The 23,698-nt window shown below is 45.2% G+C and overlaps 1 protein-coding gene across 16 annotated transcripts in view; it reads left to right on the forward strand.

Moving 5' to 3' along the window:
* Positions 1–22,809, forward strand: part of SLC4A11 (solute carrier family 4 member 11) — a 195,605-nt gene extending 172,796 nt beyond the window's left edge. For 10 of the 16 annotated variants that reach the window (XM_073002135.2, XM_073002130.2, XM_073002131.2 and 7 more), the window contains exons 13-20: positions 2,660–2,733; positions 6,277–6,478; positions 6,971–7,077; positions 9,622–9,790; positions 14,490–14,675; positions 17,593–17,788; positions 19,036–19,205; positions 21,530–22,809. In XM_073002135.2, the coding sequence (XP_072858236.2) occupies positions 2,660–2,733; positions 6,277–6,478; positions 6,971–7,077; positions 9,622–9,790; positions 14,490–14,675; positions 17,593–17,788; positions 19,036–19,205; positions 21,530–21,593 (1,168 nt within the window). In that variant the 3' untranslated portion in view covers positions 21,594–22,809. The remainder of the gene's footprint in view (positions 1–2,659; positions 2,734–6,276; positions 6,479–6,970; positions 7,078–9,621; positions 9,791–14,489; positions 14,676–17,592; positions 17,789–19,035; positions 19,206–21,529) is intronic. The other 6 variants (XM_073002132.2, XM_073002137.2, XM_078394445.1 and 3 more) reach the window with 1 other exon arrangement.
* The last annotated feature ends 889 nt before the right edge of the window (positions 22,810–23,698 follow it).

The following is a 23,698-nucleotide window of genomic DNA, read 5'->3' on the forward strand; positions in this document are numbered from 1 at the left end:
CGGGGGGGTTGGGGACCTCTGTGTTAGGGAACGAACCCACCTGAGCATGAAAATCTCTTTTTGGTTTTCTGTATTAATTCATAAAAAATAGTGACATGTTCTATCTATCTTGTTGCTAAAGCAACCAACCTCTGGGCAGTTAGTTGACAAGATAATTATGCAAGCAACCCTTTCATACAAAAATGTGTGCAGTAGGAAATGTTTACCAAAAAAGGAATATACAGTGGTGCCCTGCTTGACAATGATAATCGCTGTCTTCCGAAACAGAGGTCCGGAAAGTAGCCATTTTGTGAAGGGAGGGAAGCCATTTTGCGGAACTGGAAAAATCATCGTTTAGCGAACAAACGGTTCGCAAAGCAGGCTCCTAATTGACATAATGCGAAAAAACCCCATTGAAACCATCGTTTTGCAATCACAATAGCGATCGCAAAAAACTCATCGTCAAGCAATTTTGTCATCAAGTGGGGTCGTCGTCAAGCGGGGCATCACTGTATTTAGAAAAAACAGTGCACTTGCTAGAAAACACACCTATGTTTTCATGCTGACTTAAAGGAAATTTTATGAATGCGGGCCAGAGGAAAAATGGAAAACTCAATGGAAATGCAATGCACCGATTTACCCATTCCTAAGTAAAGCCAAGACTGAAGTTTAATTTTATACAGAGAAGAGAGCTGGGGTTTTGTTTTGGGTTTTTTTTATATACAGTGGCTTTCTTTCCACTTCAGGGTTTTCCTTTAATCCTTGTCTTGAACCCAGAAAATCCTATTGCACAAGTACCTCTGCACCACCTGAGACTGTGTGCATGATCCTTGCGCTAGCATGTGGAAGCGTATCCCTGAAGCATTTCTGCTGGCACATTGACTAGTTTGTCATGCTGGGGATGGAAAAGCAATTGTGCAATTCCACTGCTCAGTTCCTTTCCACCGTGCATAAGGCCTGGTGCATTTATGCCAGCTCAATTTTACGTTAAGCGGGCATGAGCTATGCATACCTTCTTGTGCGCATTCTTGGGTTAGCTGGCCTGTAGTACTTTGGGGGATTTCCTCCGTTCTGTTGGCTGCATGCTCCTTTCCTAGGCATCTGCTGTTCAATTTCAGCACTTTCAAGGGCCTTTGCTTAAGTGTCTTGTTCAGATTCTCTCGGATAGTGTTGAAAAAATCTGTCTTTTCTGGTTGTGAGAACAACAGCAACAAAAAAGGTCCTAAATGACAGCTTATCTATACTGCGTGGTCTTGGGTGCAACACATTTTAAGCTGTATTCAGACATCACCTACTCCTTCTTCCTCATATGTTTTCTAAAGCTTTTCTCTGGTTGACTTAATATCTTATACCAGACTTAAAAGCCTTGACTTTGGGGCTAAACCAACAAATCAGAATTGTAAACCAGAAACTGGCTTAGGTTAGTTAGTTAGTTAGTTAGTTAGTTCGTTCGTTCGTTCGTTCGTTCGTTCGTTCGTTCGTTCGTTCATTAGTTAACTTTTATATCATGCCATCTGGCCTGGGGCCAAACTGGGCACTGTGTACAACAGAGAATTAAACACAATTAGTAATCAGAAATGGCAGAAAGTGAGGAGGAATTAAGGAACCTTGTAATGAGGGTGAAAGAGGAGAGTGCAAAAAACAGTCTGAAGCTCAACATAAAAAAAAACTAAGATCATGGCCACTGGTCCCTTCACCTCCTGGGAAATAGGAGGCTCTTGAGAGTCCCCTGGACTGCAAAGAGAACAAACCTATCCATTCTAAAGGAAATCAACCCCGAGTGATCACTGGAAGGACAGATCCTGAAGTTGAGGCTCCAATACTTTGGCCATCTCATGAGAAGAGAAAACTCCCTGGAAAAGACCCTGATGCTGGGAAAGTGTGAAGGCAAGAGGAGAAGGGGATGATACAGGACGAGATGGTTGGACAGGGTCACCGAAGTGACCAACATGAATTTGACCCAACTCCGGGAGGCAGTGGAAGACAGGAGGGCCTGGCATGTGCTCTGGTCCATGGGGTCACGAAGAGTCAGACACAACTTAACAACTAAACAAAAACAAGTAATCATAAAACACACCATGGCAAATTGATATGACATCATAAAATAAAAGAAACGTCAGAGCAAAAGATCACAAATCAACTACAAATAGTTGTGATCTCTGCATAATAGCAGCAAGGAGTAAACTTGTGAAGCTGAATACATTCTAGATGGGAACCAAGACAAACCATGATTTTCCTGCTGCATGTATGGCAGCTCATACTGTGATTTGGGTCCTGAACTGTGAGTAGCACAAACTCTGTGGTTAGGTGTGAAAGCCAAAGAGAGCCTTAGTATATAGCTAGGACAGAGTGTCCGCTTTAGCATCAGGTTGGCGTAAATAAGATCTTATATTTAATTCCCAATTCTTTTCGAATTGACTAAGTTCAGGAACAAGAAGGCAAAGCTAAAATTTGCTGAATAATGCCTTTTCAAAAGATCTTGAGAAGCAGCAATCTGATTTGAAGAGTTGCTGATATGGAGTCCCACCTTAAGACAAGATATTGGAAGGCGGTGTAATCCTGTATCTGTTTAATTTCCTCTGAAGACGATAATTTTTGCAACTTTTGGCTTTCATACCTAACTGGCTTTCTATAATGCTGACATGTCTCTTCTCTTCTCCCCCCTCCCATATTTTCATAGGTCAACAGAAGAAATCATTGCACTTTTTATCTCCATTACCTTTGTTCTTGATGCCCTTAAAGGTATAACCAAAGGTAAGCCCGAACAGCTGAATGCTTTTCTTTGTGTTAATTTTGAAAACCAGGGTACGGGTTGCGGTCTCGACTTCCTTTGCAAAGCCAGAAGGCTTTGAGGAATGTGGTGCTCCAAATGAACAACCTGAAATTCGAATGCTTCTTGACCAAAAATCTAGTTGAGACCCAACTTCAGAAGGCTTAGTCTCAGGTCGTGTGGTTACGAGAAAGAGTTACTGGGACGGAGTAGCTTCTAACATGAACTTCTTCCCTGGTGCAGGCAAGCTCAAATCAAGACCAGTCCTAGGGGCTACCAAGAAGAATCTCAAAACACCATCTGATACCGGAGTCTATCTATGGCAACACACGTACCGTATTTTTCTGTGTATAAGACGCCAGCCCACATTTTTAACCCAAAATTTCTTTCTTCGCAAGAAAGTGGAGGGGGAAAGCCCCCTTCCTTACTTCTGTGTATAAGATGACCCTCAATTTTTAATCTAAAGATTTTAGACCGAAGTATCATCTTATACAGTCGTGCCCCGCTTGACGATTACCCCGTTTAATGACGAATCTGCTTCATGATGATGTTTTTGCGATCACAAAAGCGATCTCAAAACAATGTTTAAATTGTTTTTTTTTTCGCTTAGTGATAATCGGTTCCTTGCTTCGGGAACGGATTTTTCGCTAAACGATGTTTTTTCAACAGATGATAGCCAGTTTTCAAAATGGCCACCGGCTGTCAAAATGGCCCCCCGTTGTTTTTAGGAGGCATTTTTTGCAAGACAGGCACTGGAAAATGGCCACCCTATAGAGAATCTTCGCCTCACAATGAGGTATTTCGCCCATTAGAACGCATTAGCCGGTTTCTAATGCATTCTAATGGGCTTTTTAATTTCGCTTGACGAGGATTTCGCTTAACACCGATTTCAACGGCATGGATTATCTTCGTCAAGCGAGGCACCACTGTACACGAAAAAATACAGTAAATACCTTTTCTCTTCTTTTATTCCGATGAATATATCTTTAGATTGCATTAGATTAAACTTCATTCATCTCATGGTTTCATTTTGCAAATTGCTTGAGCACTTGTTGGTTGGAGAGGAGATGCATTGAATAAATAAAATACACAAATTGGATCACAGTTGTTCTCGGTAGCAAAGGCGAGAAAGGGGCTCTTATCCTAAAGAAAATTGTTTTTGCCCAGATTTCAGTAGTTCTCCCATGGCCTATTTATCTGCAGAGGGAGAGAGTGATTAGAAGCGACAGCCTTCATCGATCTCCCCTCTTTGTCAGGGGAAGTTCTGCTTTTTTTCAGGGGAAGGGGGTCCTATTCATCTCAACAGGTACCCCATTTCCTTCTAAAGGAAAATCAGTTTAATATTCCTCTTCATTTCTAAAACCTTTTCTCCCCCCCCCTTTCAGCCGTGCAGGAAAGAGGGGGATGGAGAGGGTTTTTGGATCACGTCCCGAGGAAGACAGGGGTGGACAACAGGAGAGCTGAAGCCACCACATTCTTTTCGACAGCAGCCCTAATGACCGTTCTGTTTTCCCAGGGTTGCGATTCGGCTCCCTAAGCTTCACTCCCGTTTGATCTTGACTTCTGCACTTTTCCAGGAAGCAGCCAGGCAGCAGCTGAAGCAAACAAGGAAAGGCCAAAGAGGATCAGAGGGACCGGGGAGGGACCTTAAATGACTCCCCCAGCTAGGATCGCCCTGCATTAGTAAAGATGTCACAGCTGCCTCTGTTGTTTATAGAGGTCCATCCCATAAGCACTTTTCCTGCCGAGGGAGTCATTCAGCTGCTGAGCTGGGCTGTATCAGGCTAGCTGCAGAATATTAAATACTGAGATTTTGTTAAGTGACAGGTTATGATAGCTAGCTGCCAAATACTTCCATACAAAGCAGCGTGTCTATATACATGTGGTGCCATATAGACAGACGCAGGTATTAGATGGCGCCTTGGGATTTTGACTGAGATTGATGGGCCTCTAGGTTCAGAATTTTACTCAGCCATGAGATTTACTGGATGGCACCCGTTCTATTACTCTCAAGCCTTACTGTCCTTATAAAGTTTTGTAAGGATAAAATGGACAGCAAAAATAGCTCGATGGGTTGGTGGCTGCAGAACCAGGGGTCAGATGTTTGAGTCCCCACCCCACCCCCCGTGACTCCAGGATGAGGGACCAGTTAAGATCACCCGGATTGTATCCTGCTGATGGGGTTACGTACCTTGCCAACTGGGTCGCCTTGGGCAAGCTGCATGGGGCCAAAGCCCCAACAGGAGAGAAAGTATAAGTGAGGACTTTGTATCTAGAAGATCCAGGGAGAGTCATTGTAAGTCATAATCGATGGTGCACGCGGATATACACGGAGAGGTAAACCCACCCTCACCTCATGAGAACAAGGATAGAATGCACAAACAGGTTGAGAGACCGTGTCTCAACTCTAGTAGCAAGTTGAGACGAGAGTAAGCCGATTAAATCAGTGGAACTTATGGAGGAATTGACTCATCAAAATCCTCATGATTCCGTGGACCTAGTTGAGTTGTGAGTTACTACCCATGCGTGAGGGCACCGGGAATCCTGGTCAGCTGTGTGATACTCGTGGCTGAGAGAGATTGATTTGTGGGAATATTTATGCAGCAGTAATCCAGGGCAGATCTGGGAGTGAGTCTTCCCAAGAGCGAAGAGATGGCCAGTGTAATACTGACTCCCAAGTGGGTGCAGCTAGGATTTGAGTGTACATCTCTACGATTGGAAGGAAAGGTGGTCAGAGAAGGCATCTAAGGGGTAGGATCTGTAAACCGGAAAAGCAGTATAGTTGGGGCCACCAGCTTGACTCTTTCGGAAACTCCCTTGTACACAAACCAGGCATGAAGAAGACGTTGGAAGGCCCTTGGTAGCTCTTCCACCTCTATAGTCATATGATTCTGGGCTTGGAAGCAGAGTCCTTCCTGGCTCTTTATAGGCCTTGATTGTCTATATAGAGAGGACTTGATCTAAAGAACAGGAAAGTAAATTACTGCTGCTCCGTAACTTTTTATATGTATCTCAAACCCTTGATGCTTTCACTAGAAAATACACTTGAGGCATGGAGAGATTGGTGTATTTTGTGCTTCATTTTCCCTCTGGATGGTTGACAAGTGGTTGATCCTAGAAAAGCTTTTGTTTTCTTTGCAAAGATGATTCCTGTAAGAAGGGCCATTGTAAGCATTCTTTAGCAGGCAGTAAGATACTAGCCATCTGGTGCAACCTCCAATTTAAGGACATAGTGATGATAAACAGGCAGTAGACATGGTGTACATGGTCAGAAGAGCCTTTAAGCAGGCACGGCTTGGTCCTTCTGCCTTTAAGTCACATCCCGAAGGGTGAGGTCTTTCCTTTAAAATTAATGACAGTATTAATGAATACAAGGTGAATGTAATCCATCCAGCTCTTTACTCCCCCCCCCCCCAGAGATGATTCAGGGAGATTTCGGCATACGTCTTGAAACACATGACACTCCATAGGTGCCTCTTCTGGGCCACTATCAAGATGTTTTCTGTTTTTTCCCCCTTGCTTTTTAGTTTTTACACATCACTACCATAGCACACCTGCGGACAATGCCACCAACATCTGGAATATGTCTGTGGATCGCTCTGCCTTGGGGAACCAGACAGAGGCCCCCCCTGTCCCTGTGCATTACGGGCGCGAGACAGCCGTTCTTAGCCTCATGCTGATGTTGGGGACCCTTTGGCTGGGGCACACGCTGTACCAGTTTAAAAAAAGGTATGTTTCAGCTTTGCGCTTCCCGTTGGCTCTTGTTCGGACTTCCATTCGGAAGGACGGAAGACAGACCGGGCGTCCCCGTGAGATTTCCTGAAAACTGTTGCGTCTGTTTCCCATTTTTTTAGTGCGGTGTTTGCTTCATCCATTTTAGTATGTGTATGTTGACTGTTTTTATCTTGAAATCTTCAAGCCGCCTTAGGTCCTTTTAAAGGCAGGGTGTTGTCACTTTCCGCCATCAAGTCATGTCCGACTTATGGCAGCCCTGTGAATTACTTGATTTTCTGAATTATTAAACTCCCGAAAAACTTGCCATTTACAGTTCCTCAAAGGGCCTTGGTCAAAACACAAGCAAAGGTTGAGAATGGCCGCCCTTCAGGAGCCAGCGGCCGTTCTCAACCACCACGGACGAAGACCTTCTGCTCATGTGTTAGCCTCCGAAAAAGGGTGTGTATACATGCGTTCCTTCTGACAAGATTTCTTATCTCATTTCAGCCCTTATTTGCACGCCAGAGTCCGCGAAATCCTTTCCGACTGTGCCTTACCCATTTCAGTCCTAACGTTCTCCGTTGTTGGGTCCTATTTCTTCAAGGAAATAAGGAGTAAGTTGGGATATTCTGATTCTTTACTAGAAGAGGGGAAAGTGGGAAGCTGAAGGGGGTAACATCCAAACTTGGTTCCCCCCCCACCAAAAAAAGGGGCTGTTAGTCTTGTTCCGACTGCCTGCATCCCCAATCGATGCTAATTCCTTCAATGAGATAATCAAACGAGATGGTATCAACACAGTTGGTTTTGTCCCCTTAAGTTATTCCTGTCAGTAATTTAATTTAGCATCATTAAAATGGCATTCTCTCTTCTTTCCTTTCTTTTTTTTATTTTAAAGAGTTCGTCCCTTTGATGATTGTGGCAAGGGAACTAAAGAGTTGCCAAATTACCAGAGGCAGGAAAGGCGGTCGGCAAACATACAAAGGCTGTGTTGATAAGTGTGACCTGCGGTGTGTGTGTGGTTTTTTTTTCACTGCCAGTTTGTACTTTTTCCTAATTAAAATGTGCTCATAGCCCTGAACATCTGGTAGGAGTATCAGAGGCACAAGGAAATCTTAAAAATTATCCAAGATCCCAGGTCGCCAAACGGGTCACCTTTTCCACATCAGGAAAAGAGTGAAAGGAGACAGGAATTGCACAAGCGAGCGATGACGTGAACAGGAAGTGTGTGGGGGAATGAATGGATGTGAATTAAGAAAGGTGACCATCATTCTATCCATTCAGAGCTGGAAAGTGGCCATTTTTTGTTGTGTGTGGGCTTCCTTACTGACAATTGCTCCCCTGCCACCTGTCGAGAGAGAAAGAATGTGCAAAACAAGTCCCACTGTGTAGCATTCAAAGGAAGAACGAAGACTGGAATTGGCCCTACCCGTTGGAGGGATGAAAGATTTAACTCTGGCGTTTGCCCTGAAGGTGTCGGCCACTTTCTGAACATGACCGAAGTGTGGTTTCCACTGATACGGCTTCATCCATCCGAACACAACAAAAATACCAGCAGATGGTCCTTTTGATGTGGACGGAGAATGAGGAAAATATGTCATCGGCGAGAGGACGCCGTTCGTCACCAATCTGTGGTCCAAGCCAAGGACGGAAATGGGAGATGCATATGACAAATATGAGGGTCTTGGCATTGAAGAAGGGGTTTAGGGTGAAGTAAGGAGAAATCTATATGTGGGACAGGAAGCAACAGTTAGAACTGGATATGGAACAACGGATTGGTTCAAAATTGGGAAAGGAGTACGACAAGGCTGTATATTGTCCCCCAGCTTATTCAACTTATATGCAGAATACATCATGCGGAAGGCTGGACTGGAGGAATCCCAAGCCGGAATTAAGATTTCCGGAAGAAATATCAACAACCTCAGATATGCAAACGATACCACTCTGATGGCAGAAAGTGAGGAGGAATTAAAGAGCCTCTTAATGAGGGTGAAAGAGGAGAGCGCAAAAAACGGTCTGAAACTCAACATCAAAAAAACTAAGATCATGGCCACTGGTCCCATCACCTCCTGGGAAATAGAAGGGGAAGATATGGAGGCAGTGACAGATTTTACTTTCTTGGGCTCCATGATCACTGCAGATGGAGACAGCAGCCACGAAATTAAAAGACGCCTGCTTCTTGGGGGGAAAGCAATGACAAACCTAGACAGCATCTTTAAAAGCAGAGACATCACCTTGCCAGCAAGTCGGACACGACTAAATGACACAACAACAACAGCAAGGAGAGGTAGATAGTTGGTCTTTTAACAAAGTAATATTGGGTGTGTTAAAAATCCCACCCATGGCTAAGGGTGAATTCCTTGGAGCTGTGATCTTTATACCAGCCATTCTTAACCTTTTCTTGGCCGCAGCCGTAAACACAAGAGGAAACAAATATAGGCCGAATAAGGATTGTGTAAGTTGCATAATGAACCTTATGAGGTGGTGTATGAAGCATTGTTTCCAGTCTGTGGCCCCCTTCAAAGATTCCAGGAGCCCCCAAGGAGCCCTATGCCCCCCCCCCCGTTGAGAATGGCTGTCATAAACCACTGTGAAAAAATATGTAGCCAAGGATCTGCAAGGACAGGATGGGCTAGCCAAACCTGAGCAGCTCAGAACTGCGATTCCTGACCTTGTGGATGATAAATGTGATGGTTGCCTTGTGATATAAAACTATAGGATCAAAGCAGACAGCCGATATTGCTCATGTTTGGAAACGGAGCTCCCTTAAAGTGGGTAAAAGTCATCTGTTTGTCCTAGCAAAGGGTTTCTCTCTTTCTTGTAGCTAGAGAAGTAGCTTGTTTAGTTTTGTGACTGGCCATCAGAAGGTAAGCAGAGTTATTTCATAAGTCTTTATCGTTGAGCCACACGGCTTTTGAGGGGTTCTCCTTGCTGGAAGCAAAAGAACGTGCTGTCGGCTTCTGAGTATCTCCGCTGGCGACGAGTTACCAAGACTGTTTTTCCCGCTTGCTGATGACTCGGCATCGTCATCCGAAATGGAAGTCTGAAGAGCCCATTTTTCTTCCACCAGTGAACTCTGTTCACTTAGGTGGATAGTTCAAATCCCTGGCAGATCTAAACGAGGCTTGAGGGAGCTAACTGTGGCGTTTTCTGTTTTTCAGTGTCTCAATTTAACTACAATCAATCGGAGAGCTTGTTTGAGCTGGCGCCCCTGCGGGATCTCTCCGTCGGCTCCGTAATGAGCACCATGGGCCTCGGCTTCCTCCTTTCCATGCTTTTTTTCATTGAGCAAAATATAGTGGCGTCGCTCACAAATGCCCCCGAGAACAGGTAATCTTCTTGGTTATGGGCTCACCCCTTTTGATTCGTACTTCTCCTTTTAATCCCATGTCATTTGAAGCACCGGAAAGCTACAGACTCCATCAGGAGGTCTCACATCAAGCATTGCATCTTTCCTTATGAGGCCTGGATGCTTAAAATTCTGGAATCTTGGGTTTAATTTATTTTAATTAAGGAAGGCATATTTAAATAGTTCAGCACGGCCTTTTGCAGGTTGTCTGACATAAACTGAACAAGCCAAGGTTGCTACTCCGGAATATTTAAGTCGACCTTCCTCAAGCCACAGATCTGAGTTGACCTCCTTTATAGCTCAGAACAGCAAATTCAGTTATACATTACAAAAGCATAACGAAATCACAAAATACGAAATCATTACTCAGACATAAGCTTCTTGCTTTGTAACCAGTTAAAAAGTACAGCAGTTAACTTGTAAACCTCCAAGAGAATGCTTTTAAATGCTATAGCGCAGTACAGTGGTGCCTCGCTTAAGGATCTTAATTGGTTCCAAAAAAATCATCGCTGTGGGAAAACATCGCTAAGCGAAACACGGTTTCCCATTGAAATGCATTGAAAACCGGATAATCCGTTCCAATAGGAACGGATTGCTGTTCTTAAGCGAAAATCACCATAGGAAACATCGCTAAGTGAAACGCGGTTCCCCAACTGAAATGCATTGAAACCCATTAAATGCATCTCAATGGGGGGGGGGAATTCAACAACAAATTAAAAAAGTCAGAACAAAGTCAAATTTGGTTAACAAAGGGTTTATTAAGTGCACTTTATGATTTCAAACATTTTACACAGTAAACTTTAACTTTATAACATTTAAAAAACAGCAAACATGAGGCTGTTTAAACCATCGTTACGTGAAACAGGGGACCCAAAAACCTAATTGTTATGCGAAGCATGGTCCCGAAATTGCTAAGCGAAAATCGCCCATAGGAAACATCATTAAACGGAGCGCAAAAATGCTCCGAAAAAGTCATTGCTAAGCGAATTCATCGTTAAACGAAGCGCTCGTTAAGCGAGGCACCACTGTATGTATGCAGCATGTCTTGCTTTACAATGGCATGTATTATATTTTGGGTTTCCAAAAGCCTGTTGTTTGAAACCATGTCTGTTCGCAGTGTTACGTAAAGGGCAGAGCCCGGTTCAATTTTACCACAGTCTGCTGCATGGGTGGTGGTTCTTGCCCTTACTTTTGTGCGGGGTAAGATTTATTCCCCTCCTATGCAAGGAGGATCCCTGTTATTTTGAACAGGTGAATCACGACCCATGCAACTGCAAGGTAGAGATTACACAGAGAGCTACATCCTATGGGACGTGATGCTCTGATTCCCCCACAGAATTCTGCATTTTTCAAATTAGTTTTCAAAATGACTTTTAAATTTGTTTTGTATGAATTTCCTGGTTTGCTCGTGCGTTGCAGACAATTTGGAAAGCAAACATTAAAGCAAGCAGAAATACAGTTGGCTACAGTATGAAAAAGATGTGCGTTTTTTTTCCTAATAGGAAAAAAATAGTAGATACCCCAATATTAACAGGAGAATCTTCATGCTAACTGTATAAATTAATCAAAAGTATAATTGGCACTGCCTTGTTCCTTAAGTTTTTCAGAAGCTTTAGATCGGTAGCTTGAATCTTATTTAAAACCACAAGCCAGTCATTCCATGCTTGCTTTGATTCTTGGAGAGAAAAGATACCAAATCAAGAAACTGCTCCATGGACAATATGTGCATTTCAGAAATCTTGACATACACAAAACAGTGGCAGTTGTCTCACTCTCACTCTGGAGATGAGGAATTTGGGAATTATTCTTCATCTTCCTACAAAGCATATCTTTGCTTGCTCGCTAGCTCCAGAGGCAAAAAGAGAGGGAAAAGGCTAACTAAAAACCAAAGTCCACTGCCAACCTACATGCCCTCTCCTTCCTTCCTTCCTTCCTTCCTTCCTTCCTTCCTTCCTTCCTTCCTTCCTTCCTTCCTTCCTTCCTTCCTTCCTTCCTTCCTTCCTTCCTTCCTTCCCTCCCTCCCTCCCTCCCTCCCTCCCTCCCTCCCTCCTTCCTTCCTTCCTTTCCTCTCCTCTTTCCTTCCTTGGTGGTACCTGCTTGGAGATCTCCCTTGCCAGCTGCAAAGAACACATTTTATGCATGATTGTTCCTTGCACACACACAAAAAAAAGAAATCCTGTACATCAGAAGACATATTGGCCACCATTTCTAGTGAGTCCAGAAGTGGTGGGGATTTCTGGATTTCATGAAAACGAAAGCACTTCAACACCAACCGAGAGCTGCCCTCATCTTCCCTTGAGTAATCCCATAAACGTAGGCCTTTTAAAGGGTGCACATTTCAGGACGGACTATGCCAGCCATTCTCCAGTTACAGACTCGCTGTAGACCACCAACGCACCTCTGAAGACAGCCCGTTGGGAGAGGTTGCCCTGCCCGAAGACCCCATGGGTTGATAGAGAAGGACCGCCCTCCTTGAGATCCTGCGTGACATCCTCTTGCATGCTCCCTCCCATCCGCCTGCAGAAGACAGCGGGGTTTCCTGCGGGCCCTTCTGCTCCGCGCAGTCTTCTGGCAAGCCTCCCTCCTACTTGTTCATCTTAAAAAAGAGACATTCGGAAAGGTGTTCGTCTCAACCCTTCGATTTCCCTCTGCAGAAGCCAGTGTGCTAGAAAGGGAAGAAAAATTATACCAGGGCCTTGCTTTTATCTAGCTACAGCTCCCGATTGATGCACCGGCTCAGAAGCGAGGGTCCAAAGCACTCAACTATTCCCTTGGATGTTTGGATACAAGCTAGAATCAAGGGAAGCCGGCTTTGTTATGGGATTTGTTGATTTCCTTTTATCAAGCAGAAGGCTTGTCAGGTTTTTGTGGATGTTCCCTATATAACTTTATAAATCAAAGAAAGCACATCCTAAGATTTATGAGAGTAGCTGGTTAAATAGCTCAGGGGTTTCGCTGAGCCAGTTGTTGGGAGCTTGATTCCTCAGTGGGTCTCCTAGGAGTAGAGCCAGCTTGTGTTGCCTCAGGCAAGCCGTGATGTCCCAGGGATTTCCCTCCAAAAGAAGAGAAGGGGAAACCACTTCTCTGCCGTAAGTCACAATTGACTGGAGGCACATGATTATTATTTATTATTATGTGTAGTGGCGCTGCGGGTTAAACTGCAGAAGCCTCTGTGCTGCAGGGTCAGAAGACCAGCAGTCGTAAGATCGAATCCACGCGACGGAGTGAGCTCCCGTCGCTTTGTCCCAGCTCCTCGCCAACCTAGCAGTTCAAAAGCATGCAAAAGCAAGTAGATAAATAGGTACCACCTCGGTGGGAAGGTAAAATGGCATTCCCTAGTCACGTTGGCCACATGGCAACGGAAACTTCTTCTTAAACCACCATGATTCTCGGCAGTTTAGCAAATAAAATTCAAGGACAATTACAAAAACACACAGAATTTTTAAAAAAACCCAGCGGTGCAGCATCAGTTTACAATGTGGTAGGACAGATGATTGAGAAAAGATAAATATATCTATGTGACCCGGGATCAGTACGGAAAGCCTCTTCTGTACATTGACATCAAAAAGCCAGGCCACTTTAAGGATTTTCAGGTTCCCCATTAAAGTCCCATTTTGCCCGCTGCCTGGACATTTACTGGGAGCAAGACAAGTTGGGTTCTCTGTTTTCACATTCCAAAAATAGAGGTTGAAAAGTATCCTGCCATGCACATTTGGTCTAGGGCTGAGCTTAATGCACGGGACGGTTGGTTTTTTTAAAAAAGAGCTCTGCCTTGATCATTGTTAATGGGTACAAAGGAGAGTCTTTGCTCTCACTGTTGAGAACACAACCAGCTCTTACTCATCTGGAGCGAAGGATGAGGGCCGGGGCCAAACAGTTGTTCCAAGTTTGGCCAGCCCAGCATTCGAGAAACACACATTTCCTCTACTGTTTCCAGGTCTCTCCCTTAATTATTAGATCAGAATGTAAATAGAAGCAGCTGTTAAAAAAAATAAGAAGAAAAGAATGCAGAAATTATTTCACTGCTGAATGCAAACAGCCACTTTGTTTATGCAAGACCTGCTTGGGGCAATAACATGAACTGATCAGATATTATGGATCTAGTGCAAACAGGATTTTGAGTAGGGATTGTACTCTAACTCTCAGAAACCTTCAGCCAGCTTGGCTTCTGATCATGGTATTCAAAAAAGCAATTTTCCCCGAAGCATTGATTTAAGTATTAGGTCTTCTGTTGGTCATCACTGTCTTCCAAATGGAGTATTAAAAAAATAAAATAAAATTCAGGGTCAAATTAAGTGACCCTGACTTTGTTTTCAGCAGAGGTCCTCCTTCGAGTGGGAAAAGTTGTTTGTTTGTCATAGCATAGGATTTTCCTCACCTCTGTATCTTGCCTTTAGTATGTTTTGTTCTCTGGCTGATCGCCGGAGGACAAACACGGACTTTGTTGGCAAGTCTGCTGGGCACGTCTCTCCGAAGATATCTCATGGTGGGCGGAAAAACAGTTTAATCCTAGGGCACGCTTGTTCGTTCAAACCTCTGATTTGACCCTCAAATTGATGTGCTTTGCAGAGTGTATAGTGCTAAGAGATTTAGGTTTGTAGGGGAGACAAAATGGGTAGGGGGAGGCTGTTCTGACTTGCTACGACCTGGCTAGTATGCTTATATCCTTTTACTAATAAGAGTTTATTTCAGGTTAGTAAAGGGAACTGCTTACCACTGGGACCTGCTGCTCGTAGCTCTGATCAACACCGGGTTATCCGTCTTTGGGTTACCGTGGATCCACGCTGCCTTCCCTCACTCACCCATGCATGTCCGAGCTCTGGCCTATGTGGAGGAGAGGGTTGAGAACGGCCACATCTATGAAACGTAAGTGAAGGGCGGCCATTTTGTCCGACCACCTGACCAATTCCTGTGCCGTCGGAAGGCTATGGGTTGGAATCTAGGCCTCTGAATCGGGCGGGTTAGGAATGGCCATTTAAAACAGAAATGGGCCAACTACTCATTGGTACTACGCACTTTCAGAGCATGGTGTTAAGGCTCACGCATTTTACGGGCCATCTTCTGTACAGGCCTGTTTAACTTGAGCGTCTGGAAAAAAAAGTAGGAAAATATTATTAAGATGGCGCACAGGTCCATGGATCAGTTAGCTAAGCCCACACTGTTTTGGTGCATGCTCCTCCAAATGTTGGATAGGGGTTTTCTTGACTTATTTGCTTCCTTGATTGATCACATTAACCACCCTCTGGGCACGGTGAGGTTAAAAGCTCAGAATAAAGAAACCCCAATACATCCTTTCTTAGTCACGCCAGCCTTCCTGCCTCGGAATTCTTAGTTTCTGCATTGATTCAGGCTTCCAGGAGAGGGACGCAGGGTGGGGGGAAGATTTCCAGAGGAAGTCTAAAAAAGTGAGAGGTTGCAGAGGGAGTCACAAAGTAAGAATCCACACAAATCCCTACTGGTTGTGTTTCTGCAATATGTGTAAATTTGCTTCAGATACTAAAAGGGCAACCTGGACTCGTTTTAAAATGAGGAGATGCAGAGGCATGCAGCCAAAGGACAGGCTGCATCTCAGGAAGTATTAGCCAAGCTTAGGAAAGAACATGCAGCGTGGAGAGAAGATGAGGGAGGAAGGAAGGGAAGAAAGGAGGGAAGGAAGGAAGGGAATGGAAGGAAGGAGAGGAAAGGGAATGGAAGGAACAAAAGGAAAAGGAAGGAAAGAAGGAAATGGCCCTTCTCACAGGGACACAAGAAAAAAATGCAAATTGGGAGGGGACAAAACTCCTGACTGTTTCTGCCGGGTGCAATCTGGAAAATGTCAATATAGTGGTGCCCCGCAAGACGATGTTAATCCGTTCCATTGAAATCACTGTTTAGCGAAAACATCATCTTGCGAAAAGCGTTTCCCCACTGGAATGCATTGAAGTCCATTTAATGCATTCCAGTGAGGAAAATAGTGGTCGTTTTGTGAAGATCGCCCATATGGAAGCCATTTTGCGAAGCGCTGATCAGCTGTAAAAATCGTCGTCTTGCAAAGCATCAACCCCCCCCCCAAAAAGTCTTGAAACATCGTCCAGCAAAAATCGCCCATAGGAAACACTGTTTTGTAAAGCACAATGGTGATTGCAAATACTCATTGTCATGCAAATTCATCGTTTTGCGGGGTCATCGTCTAGCGGGCTACCACTGTAGTATCTTTCCCACCAACCTGACTATGCAGAGGGCCTCTCAGGCGTACATGTCCCCCAACCCCTGAGAAATGAACACAGAACGCCCTTTCTGGAGGAACTTCAGAATGGCCCTTCCCTGCCTCAAAATGTTGCATCTTTGTTAAAAGGCACTGGGGAGGGGCAGCTACTCCTCCTTTAATGCCTAATGAGAAAATCTCCAATTTGGCAAGAAGCAACAGTTTTTCAAAAGAGTTGCCTCCGGTTTTGTTTCTCCTGAGCTGTTTCCTGATTCCTTTTCTTCTTTGTTAAGATGTCATAAAAGCGAAAGGAGTCAAAAGTGCTGCTGCTCCAACTCGGGGTTTGCTGTAGCAAGGAGAGGATTAAAGGTGGATTTGGCAAGATTTTGTTTAGTACGCTACCAAAAGCCGAATTGGTTATCTGCTCTGAAGGTGGGGAAGATACTGAGGGGACAACCGGAGTGGTGGGTGCTTGGAGCTGAAAAAAAAATATACTAATTGTGCTCCCGGAAAAACAGGATCTATAGGGTATATCAGTTATACAGTTGAAACAAATTTTGTTGCTTGATAGCCAAGGGAGCAAGTGAGGCTTTGAAAAACCTCCACCTCAAATATCATAAATCCGATTTAGTTCCATGTAGAGGTTTCCCCAGGACACTTTAAAATCCAAATTTGCCCTTATAAGGGCTAGAAGATTATTCTTGTGCTGTTTAGTTTTCTGTACAACCCCAAATTCTTAGAACCCGTGAATCTCTCTTGTCCCATAGTAAAGTTTTGAAACAAGACATTATGAGTATGTCATAGAAGAACGGAGTTGGAAGGGGCCTTTAAGGCCATCAAGTCCAACCCTCCTGCTCAGTGCAGGAATCCGAATCAAAGCACATCTAACAGAGGGTTGTCCAATTTTCTCCTGAATGCCTCCAATGTTGGAGCGCTCACCACCTCCCAAGATCATTAGTTCCATTGTCATACCACTCTAACAGTTAGGAAGGTTTTCCAGATACTCCGCCTAAATCTGGCTTCCTGTAATTGCCACCCGTTGTTGCGTGCCCTGCACTCTGGAATGATCGAGAGCCGATCATGCCCCTCCTCTCAATGACTATCTTTCAAGTATTTGAAAAGTGCTATCCTATCACCCCTCAGTCTTCTTTTCTCAAGGATCTCCCCTTAGTCTTCTTTTCTCGAGACTAAACATGCCCAGTTCCTCCAAGTGTTTCCTCCTAGGGCTTGGTTTCCAGTCCCCTGATCATCCTTGGTGACTTCATTCAAACCTGGTCGAAATCATAAAATCCTCGAATCAGGGCTTAAATCCTGAATCAAGTCCTTGTCCAACCATGTGCACAGATCACTTGTGGAGCTGAATGGTGGATGGTCTTCCGTCAAAAAGCCCTGCAGCTGGAATCTTGGACAGGCTATATGGAGTTCTGTGGTGTTTAATCTGTGCCGGCTCATTCACCCACATAAGTCATTATTTTAACTGTGAAGGTCTTCGTGACTCTTGACTTGCTGTTATGAAATATCCATAATGGTGGTGGGGTGGTTTTTCTCTCTCTCTCTCTGTCTGCTAAGATACCAGTCTTGTGCTTTGTCTCCGGACAGGATCGTGAGCGTGAAGGAGACCCGGCTGACGACCTTGGTGGCCAACTTCTTGGTGGGACTCTCCCTCTTGCTTCTGCCTTTCCCGCTGCAGCTGATCCCAAAACCGGTCCTGTACGGGCTTTTCCTGTACATTGCCTTGACCTCCATTGATGGGAACCAGCTTTTCGAGAGGGTGGCCCTCCTGCTGAAAGAGCAGGTAAGCACAGGGGGGAGAAAGCCAGCCAGCCAGACCTTGGCCGTGCCGGATAAGGAGGGAAGGCCCCGGAGGTCTCCAGCTTCTGTTTCCTGAGGAAGCTCATAATAACAGTTTGATTACTGCAGCTTGAAAAACACAGCCATTAAAGAGCTTCTGATTGCTTTTTATGATTTTTCCGCCTCCCCTGTGTCTTTGCTCACACCCCATGTGTTGTCTTGTATGTCTCCTCCCGTGGCAAAATACGGTGGGCAACGTGCCACCGGAGGGTTGCCAGCAAAGAAATCCCAGCCATCCGACTTACAGGAGGGGTTAGGAGAGGAAAACAAGGTTTATCCTCCCAGTTTCCAAAGGATTTTTTTGGGGGGGGGGTCATTGGCCAAGCCATGCTACAGGTCTTAAATCCACGGCCATGATGGTTTGGAAAGTAACTTTGCCAAGCTCCAGAAGTGTTAGGTTCAAACTGGAAGTGTATTCTATCTTGTGTTCTCGAAGGCTTTCACGGCTGGGATCCGATGGTTGTTGTAGGTTTTTCAGGCTGTTTGGCCGTGTTCTGGATTTTTTTTTTCTTCCTAACGTTTCGCCCGTCTCTGTGGCTGGCATCTTCAGAGGACAGGAGTCAGAACCCTATGCACCAGAGCACAGACAGCTCAATATGAATCTAAATCATCTTTTACACACAAGGAAAAGGAGCTGCAAAATTGTAGAGGCTGATGAAGAACTATAAAATTACTGTTTGTTCTAGGTTTTTCATGCTGTATGGCCACGTTCTGGAGGTTTTTCTTCAGAGGACAGGAGTTAGAACTTTGTCTTCTGGTGCAGTTTGTGGGATAGTTGAGTATTTGTAGCTGTGGGATCAGCTTTTTGTCCTTTTCAGGAGATTGGGTGATCAGGGTGTTTTTTGTTATGGGTGTATTGTTGTGATAAGGGGGGGAGATGAGCTGTCACTGTGTGTAGTGCACACAAAAGACTAGCTAACGACACCCGTCAATCGCACTCAGAGGTTGAGTCTAAATCACTGGAAAAAAGAAACAAGAAATTAGTCAATTTGCCCATGTGACTTAAGTCTGACTTGATAGCGAGTCGTTTGACTCCCGTTTCCATCTCTGGTGACGAAGGAAACAACATTTTGTAACACCCTCCCTGACAAAAGGATGAGTGTTCTTGAGAGTGTGAACGATTTTGGTCTCTTTTCCGTTAGTTTAACAAGGCAATCACTGCTGGTTTACTCACCAACCTGTCCTTTCCAGACCGCCTACCCGCCAACTCACTACATCCGCCGAGTCCCCCAAAGGAAGATCCACTATTTCACCGGCTTGCAGGTTCTCCAGCTTCTCATTCTGTGCGGCTTCGGGATGTCTCCTTTGCCCTACATGAAGATGATCTTCCCTCTCATCATGATTGGAATGATCCCCATCAGGTAGGTCCCTGGTAGTCCCCAGGACTTGGAGAGAATATCCCATTCTGGCCCGACCCCTTTTTTTGAACCATCAGTTCTTCAGTATCTTTTGAGGGTCAACTGGGTTGCCATCTACACAAGTTGTGTTGCGCTGTGCGCGTCTTCTCTGTGCCGCTTGCTGCACCAGCTGAAGCATGGGCTTTTCTTTTGTCATGCTGATGCTAGGGATCGGTGGATCCTCAACCGTGGGCCTTAGTGGCTGAAGTGGTGGAAGAGGCTGTCGAAGCTGGATGGCCAACTTGAGGAAGGCAGATTTAGGCTGAATATCAGGGAATCTTCTTAACTCTTAGAGCAGTACGACAGTGAAACCCTAGACCTCAGGAAGTGATGAGCCCCCCAAGGCTGGAGACCTTCAGGAGAACTTTGAGCCAACTTCCGTCCGATCTGCTGTGGTTTGGATTCCTGCCTCGAGCAGCGCGTTGGACTCAATAGCCTTATAGGCCCCCTTCCAACTCCGTTATTCTAGGATTCAAAGATTTGATGACTGAGCTAGTTGAACCGACTCTAAATGTTACAGGATGCTAGATAGATTTGTGCTGTTGGTCTCCTCCCTCCTTCTGCTTTTTTCTCTCCATCTGTTGATGATGGTTTTCAAGTGTGTTGTTTTGCCGCATGTTCTGAATCGATCCGTAAGCCAGGCTGATGGAGCCAAAGTGCAGGTTAGGAGTGGGTGTCAGGATACACTTCATTCTCATGCCACGGGGTATTTGATGTGATGGAGAAGAAACTGACTGAGAATGGCCACAAGACTGTTGGTTTTGACCACAGCCCCATCATGGTTAGAACATCAGAAGAGCCCTGCAGGATCAGGCCAAGGGCCCATCTAGTCCAGCTTCCTGTATCTCACTGTGGCCCCCACCAGATGCCTCTGGGAGCCCCCGACACCACGAGATCCCTGTCTAGTTGATACCCGGTTCATGAGCTTCCCCCTTTCCCTTTTAAAAGTAAACACAAGTGCTATTGAATCAGGCCGGCTTCCTCTCTCTGAAAGCAACAAAGCCATGTGTGTTGCTTATAGTCCACCCCATAGCGCTTAAAGCATTCCTTGGGCAGTTTACAGTTTTTAATTGTGCAGGCTACCCATCGCCCGCCACCCCCAGTGAGATGGGTGCTCCTTTTACTGACCTCAAGAGGCCAAGTCAGCCTTGTGCCAGCGACCTGCGGCTGTCAGCTTCAGATCACGAGCAGAGCCTTTTACTGCCGTATTTCAGTTTAAGCGCTGCACCCCAAGGTTCTATCTAACCATCATTTCTCCGGGAAGCCCACTGTAAGGGTAATGAAAGCTTCATTTTTGTTCCTCAGAAACTTAATATTCTCAGATACACTGTCTCTGAATGTGGAAGCTCTCTTCCCCTATCATCCTAATTAATTTGTTGTTGTTTAGTCGTTAAGTTGTGTCCGTCCGTCTCTGTGACCCCATGGACCAGAGCATGCCAGGGCCTCCTGTCGTCCACTGCCTCCCGGAGTTGGGTCAAATTCATCTTGGTCACTTTGGTGACCCTGTCCAGCCATCTCGTCCTCTGTCGTCCCCTTCTCCTCTTGCCTTCACACTTTCCGAACATCAGGGTCTTTTCTAGGGAGTCTTCTCTTCTCATTAGATGGCCAAAGTATTGGAGCCTCAGCTTCAGGATCTGTCCTTCCAGTGAACACTCAGAGTTGATTTCCTTTAAAATAGATAGGTTTGTTCTCCTTACAGTCCAGGGGACACTCAAGAGTCTCCTCCAGCACCACAATTCAAAGGCATCAATTCTTTGGTGGTCACCCTTCTTTATGGTCCAGCTCTCACTTCCATGCATCGCGTCTGGAAAAACCATAGTTTTGACTATATGGATCTTTGTCGGCAAGGTGATTTCTCTGCTGTTTTAAGATGCTGTCTAGGTTTGTCATCGCTTTCCTCCCAAGAAGCAGGCGTCTTTTAATTTCGTGGCTGCTGTCACCATCTGCAGTGATCATGGAGCCCAAGAAAGTAAAATCTGTCACTGCCTCCATATCTTCCCCTTCTATTTGCCAGGAGGTGATGGGACCAGTGGCCATGATCTTAGTTTTTTTTGATGTTGAGCTACAGACCGTTTTTTGCGCTCGTCCTAATTAATAGACTCATTTAACTCAGCTACAGCTCTCATCACATTTTCTACTGGGGGCCCCTGGACTGGAGAAGGCTGGTCCACTTAGTAGATTACAGTGCGGTTCCTGAGGAGGCGGATGGGGTGTTACAAATCTGAAACAATAGGGGTTTATTGAGGCCTGTAACTAACAAGGGACCCTCTTGCTTCTCCTTCACCCAGGTACAATTTGCTCCCCAGGATCATTGAGGCGAAATACTTGGATGCGATGGACGCCGAGCACTAGAGGCGGATCGCTGACGGTGGCCCTTGGAACAATTTGCTGCCTTCTTCTGAATGGAAAGGAAGCCATTGCCTGACCGAGTTACACAGTTGGGGAGTCTGCCTGTTGACCATCTCTGTGACGTTAACGTATTGCTGCACTATTTATCCGAGGCCTGTTGCCAGAGGAAACCCACCAAGTGCCCAAGTTTCGGGGTGGGGTGGGGAGGGGGGGAAACCACAGCTCTCCTGAGCTGAGAGACAAGCAAGCTTTAAGGAAACCCCAAAGACGAAGTCCCAGGATTGCTACGTGCCTGTTGCGTTGAGAGGAAGCCATCTCCCTTCTTACGGACGTGTTCCTCAGATTTCCACCGCTCTGCAAAAGGAAAAGTTGCCCTTCCCCTTTTTCCTTCACAGAATCGACAGCCTGAAGTTGAGTTTTCGTGGAGTTCCCCACCTCTTCGAAATAAGTTGACCCTCCCTTGGAATCGAGTAAACCACGGACGAGCGTCGTCAGCGACCGCTAGACGATGGAGTCATTTTGCTGGAGGTTTCTTTTGCCCAAAGATGGTCAATTCTGTGGGAATGATCCAAAGCAACCTTTCCTTTCCTGTTAACAGACTAAATCCCACCTTAGACCAGTAGATTCACACAAGGGTAATGTTCGAACCAGGCTCTGGATCTTGGCAGAATTCTCGTATGTGTACAGTGCTAGTGTGTACATATATTTATATATACATATATATACATATATATATATATATAGCTAATCTAGATTTGTGTATATATTTTGCATATGAACGCGCTGGATTTAGATGCCTGTCCTTTCCAGAGACAGAAAAGGTGCAATCAATCAGTGTTAACTTGTACTGTATCTTACGCTCAACTCTCGTTCCCCTTTTTCTTTCCCTCTTTCCTTCACTGCTGATCTCTCCTCGTCTTTTCTTTCCAGACCTGCTGTGTTGGCCGGGTTTCATCATCCCCCTTTACCTCCACCATCCTTTGATCCCTGGGGGCATTTCATTTTAACGTACAGTACATTGTCAACAGACGACTGTTGGGGGAGTGGGTTCATGCTTTCTTCTGATCCATTTTGTTGGCCTCGGCTGTATTTCCATTGCTTTTCTCTGTACTGTTGTTGTTGTTGTTTTGTTGGTTCGTGTTTTTTGGTTTGGTTTTGTAGATAAATCTCCCCGCTTTTCCTCACAAAGCATTACATTACAGTTCTAGAAGAATTCTGATCCTCCTGAAGAGTCTGTTTTATGTGCTGTGGCACCTCATGTCCCTTTGAGTGTATCCTGGCTTGCTTTTCCTACCTTTTATATATATATATATATATATATATATTTCTCCGTGCTGTGAAAAATTCCATACTGTATTTTGGATCAGTGTCATTTCAATTTAAGCCTCCCAGCATTCTCCTCTGTGTACCTGGGTAGAAAAACTCTTCCCCCCCCCCAAGAAACAGGGCTGGGGAGATTTCCAGACACTTGACAAGAAAAGTGCCAGAAGCCAAGCTGCTGGTTGAAGAAAGGTCACATCTGTAAATAGTTTGATTGTTCCAACTGAAGAACATTCAGGATTAACCGACATACGTAAATAGCAAGCGATGAAGTGCATCTATAATGCTTCAGTGGAAGAATGGTGAGGTTTTAATATCTCCCACTCCCCTTGCGTGTAGTCAAAGGGGAAGGATTCTGGCTTGGCCACCCTGCGCACAGCACTTCCCCCCCTGTATTCTGAAGTGACAGGGTTACCTCCTGCACCGTATAAGCTAAGCTTCTTCTATGGTGTGCCCAAAACATGTACAAGGAGCCCCTAAATGTTTACTCTGTTTGTCTGAATATCCTCTTTCTGGAAGATCTCCCAGATTTGAAGGCTACGGTTACAAACTTGGCCGTGGTCCATCTGGGACGTGGTTCCTCTCAAGCAGGACTTGCCCTATATATTCAGACCTGGGAGGAACAAAACAATTTTTTAAAATATACACCTATGAGACATGGACTTGGCTGTCGCCTCTGAAGCTCGCCAAGTTGATTCACAAATAGCTTGATGTTTTCTCTGCTTTTTTAGGGAAGACAGTCCTCCAGGACTCTGCCCCCCCTTCCCCGTCGCTGAATTTCTGTGCCA

This window comes from Pogona vitticeps, chromosome 5 (genome assembly GCF_051106095.1).
Source record: "Pogona vitticeps strain Pit_001003342236 chromosome 5, PviZW2.1, whole genome shotgun sequence".
Classification (NCBI taxonomy): domain Eukaryota; kingdom Metazoa; phylum Chordata; class Lepidosauria; order Squamata; family Agamidae; genus Pogona; species Pogona vitticeps.